Source organism: Glycine soja, chromosome 2 (genome assembly GCF_004193775.1).
Source record: "Glycine soja cultivar W05 chromosome 2, ASM419377v2, whole genome shotgun sequence".
In the NCBI taxonomy this organism is placed as follows: domain Eukaryota; kingdom Viridiplantae; phylum Streptophyta; class Magnoliopsida; order Fabales; family Fabaceae; genus Glycine; species Glycine soja.
This window is the reverse complement of record NC_041003.1, coordinates 7,215,953-7,218,579: the sequence shown is the minus strand read 5'-3', so window position 1 is coordinate 7,218,579 and position 2,627 is coordinate 7,215,953. Positions and strand designations below refer to the sequence as shown.

Here is a 2,627-nt window from a genome sequence, read left to right as displayed (position 1 = left end):
AGTGACCTCAAGATTTTCAAAATTATTTTGCATGATATTGAAAGACGTGGTTTTGCCCCTGTGTCATATTTTTGCAGTTAAGAGTCCCACATTGTCATTACAAACAAAGTTTGACCAAAGACCAGACACCCATTTAAATACTATGTCAAGTGTGTTGATAATTGATAATTGATACCCCTTCTCTTCTAAGTTCTAACGCTCCCTCTCTCTCTCTCTCTCTCGCTTGTGGTGTGTGAATTAGAATGGCAAAGGTAAGGGATCAGAAGCTATACGTGACCGTTCCGAGTCTCTTTCGGTGTCCAATCTCCATGGACGTCATGCGCTCTCCCGTAAGCCTCTGCACCGGCGTCACATACGATCGCGCCAGCATTCAGCGCTGGCTCGACTCAGGCCACGACACGTGTCCCGCCACCTTGCAGGTTCTTCCCTCCAAAGACTTCATCCCCAATCTCACGCTCCACCGCCTCATCCGCCTCTGGCTCCTCTCCTCCTCCGCCGCCGAACCCTTCTCCCCCTCCTCCGCCGACCATCTCCGTCCTCTCCTCCGCAAAATCCATACCTCCGACGACGACCTCGCCGGAACCCTCTCCATAATCGCCGAATTCTCCCTAAAATCCGGTGAGAAACGCCGGTCTCTCGCCACCTTCCCCGGCTTCGACTCTGCCCTGGTCCGCGCGCTCGCCGGAAGCAATTCACTGATTGACGCTGCGGAAAACTCGATCTATCTTCTCGATTCGGTTTTCCGAGAAAACGGAGAGAAAATCCGGAAGCTGATTCTCGACGCTCGCGAAGAATGCTTTAGTTCGATGGTGTTTGTTCTGAGAAACGGATCTATGAAATCGAAGATTGAAACAGTTAGGATTTTGGAGTTTCTCTCGTGCGATTTTCAGTCTTCGAAATTGGTCGCGGAGACGCGAGGATTGTTGCCGTTGGTGGCGAGTTTTTTGAAAGACGGTGTAGAGGAGCTAAACGATGCCGTTTTGTCTCTGCTCGGCGTCGTTTCGGTGACTCACTCCGCGAAGATGGAACTCGTTAGTTCCGGAATCGTTGAAGTGGTTACGAAATTGCTGCGAGCGTGTTCGGCGGCGACGGCGGAGAGGTGTCTGAGGATGCTGGCTATTCTGGCCACGTGCGCGGAAGGGCGGGCGGCGATGGCGGTGGAGCCATCGCTTGCTGCGGCGGTGGTGGAGAGAATAACGAAGGCGCCCAAGGCTGCGGCGGCGGACGCGGTGGCGGTGCTGTGGAGCTTGTGCTGTTTGTGCGGGAACGTGAAGGTGCGAGATGACGTGGCAAAGCGCAACGGCGTCGTAGTGGTTTTGTTGGTCATGCAGAGGGGGTGGGAGGAGCACGTGAGGAGCATGTGCGTGGATTTGATTAAGGTTTTGAAGGGTCCTGCGTGTAAGAACGGGTTGGGGTTGGAACTAGGATGCTATGACACCAAAACCACTCATATCAAACCTTGTTAATGTTGTAACATTGATTAAGTTGAACCAACTTTTTTTTTGTTTTGTTTTTGGTGAATAGTTGAACCATCTTTTTAGCATGCAACAAAAGAATGTTTCATGTTGGCTTTGCTCTTTTCGATCTTTTCTTTTTATTATTGGAAGGAAAGAAAGAAATGGAGAAAAAATGTATATGGTAGAGAGAATGATATTTGAACATAACAAAGCAGAAGGAAAACAAATGCATTTGATATCAGTATTTTCTTTTTTGGTTATTTGGAGTTTGTTCACATATAAGTTAAAGATAAAGTTCTAGCAAATCATGGTCACGGTGATAAGTTTTTATGACCTAAATACTTTTTGTTTTTTGGTCTTTAGGACCTAAATATACTTGATGCACTAATTTGCAGAGAAAGAAAAGGTTTTGAACTTTTGGGTTTTGGAGAAAAAAAATTCTTCATATTCATTGAACCAGAAATAGGTTCTATAGTTTTCAGTACTTCATTGTAAGACTGGAGAAAAAAACCGTGCATCTTAGTAACTTGCAGTGGCGAATTAATGCTAGCAAGTAGCAACTGCCCTCTGAAACGGTGGATTATACTAATTAATTGTGCAATTATCCTTATATTTTCACATATAAAATTGGATGGAAATGGCCGGGTAAAATCTGGGTAGGTATTGTACCTGTTTCCAATCATGCGTATGTTTCTAGACTTATGTGTAAATAATAACTTTAGTACTTGTTCTGTGCAAGTACAAGAGCGAATGATTATGTAAGATCGGGGTTGCACTGCGCAACGGTCAAGTTCCCTAATGTTAGGGCTAATGCTATTTTATGTCATAAAAATAATCATCTAAGTTTATAGGTTATGGATTTATCTTAAAAGAGTTTCAAATAGAGATTTTTAAAGGATAAGTCTTGTTTCTTTCAACTCAAATTACCTTTCTCCTGCTTGTGTGCCTCATGGTGTACTAAGGAGCTTGTGGTTTTTAAAATAGTAAAGGGGAAATAATGGGGAAAGTGAGAGGAAGAAAAGTTGAAAATGGGGGTAAGGAAGGTGGCACTATAGATGAAAAGGGGAGGGAGGGTGGTTCTATTGTTTAAAAAGAAGGTAAGGGGTAGAGGAGACATTATAGATGAAAAGGAGAGGGTAGGGACTTTTAAAATCAAGACAAGAAGGGGGG

At 44.7% G+C, this 2,627-nt stretch overlaps 1 protein-coding gene across 1 annotated transcript; it reads left to right on the top strand.

The window, feature by feature from the left end:
* Nucleotides 1–242: 242 nt before the first annotated feature.
* On the top strand, nucleotides 243–1,466 carry LOC114370066 (U-box domain-containing protein 28-like). Its single transcript, XM_028327355.1, has one exon. It carries the CDS (start codon nucleotides 243–245, stop codon nucleotides 1,464–1,466), a length of 1,224 nt encoding a protein of 407 aa, XP_028183156.1.
* Nucleotides 1,467–2,627: the final 1,161 nt, after the last annotated feature.

Excerpts from the sequence above, each read along its gene's own strand:
- LOC114370066 (XM_028327355.1), top strand. The coding sequence starts at position 243 with ATGGCAAAGGTAAGGGATCAGAAGCTATACGTGACCGTTCCGAGTCTC.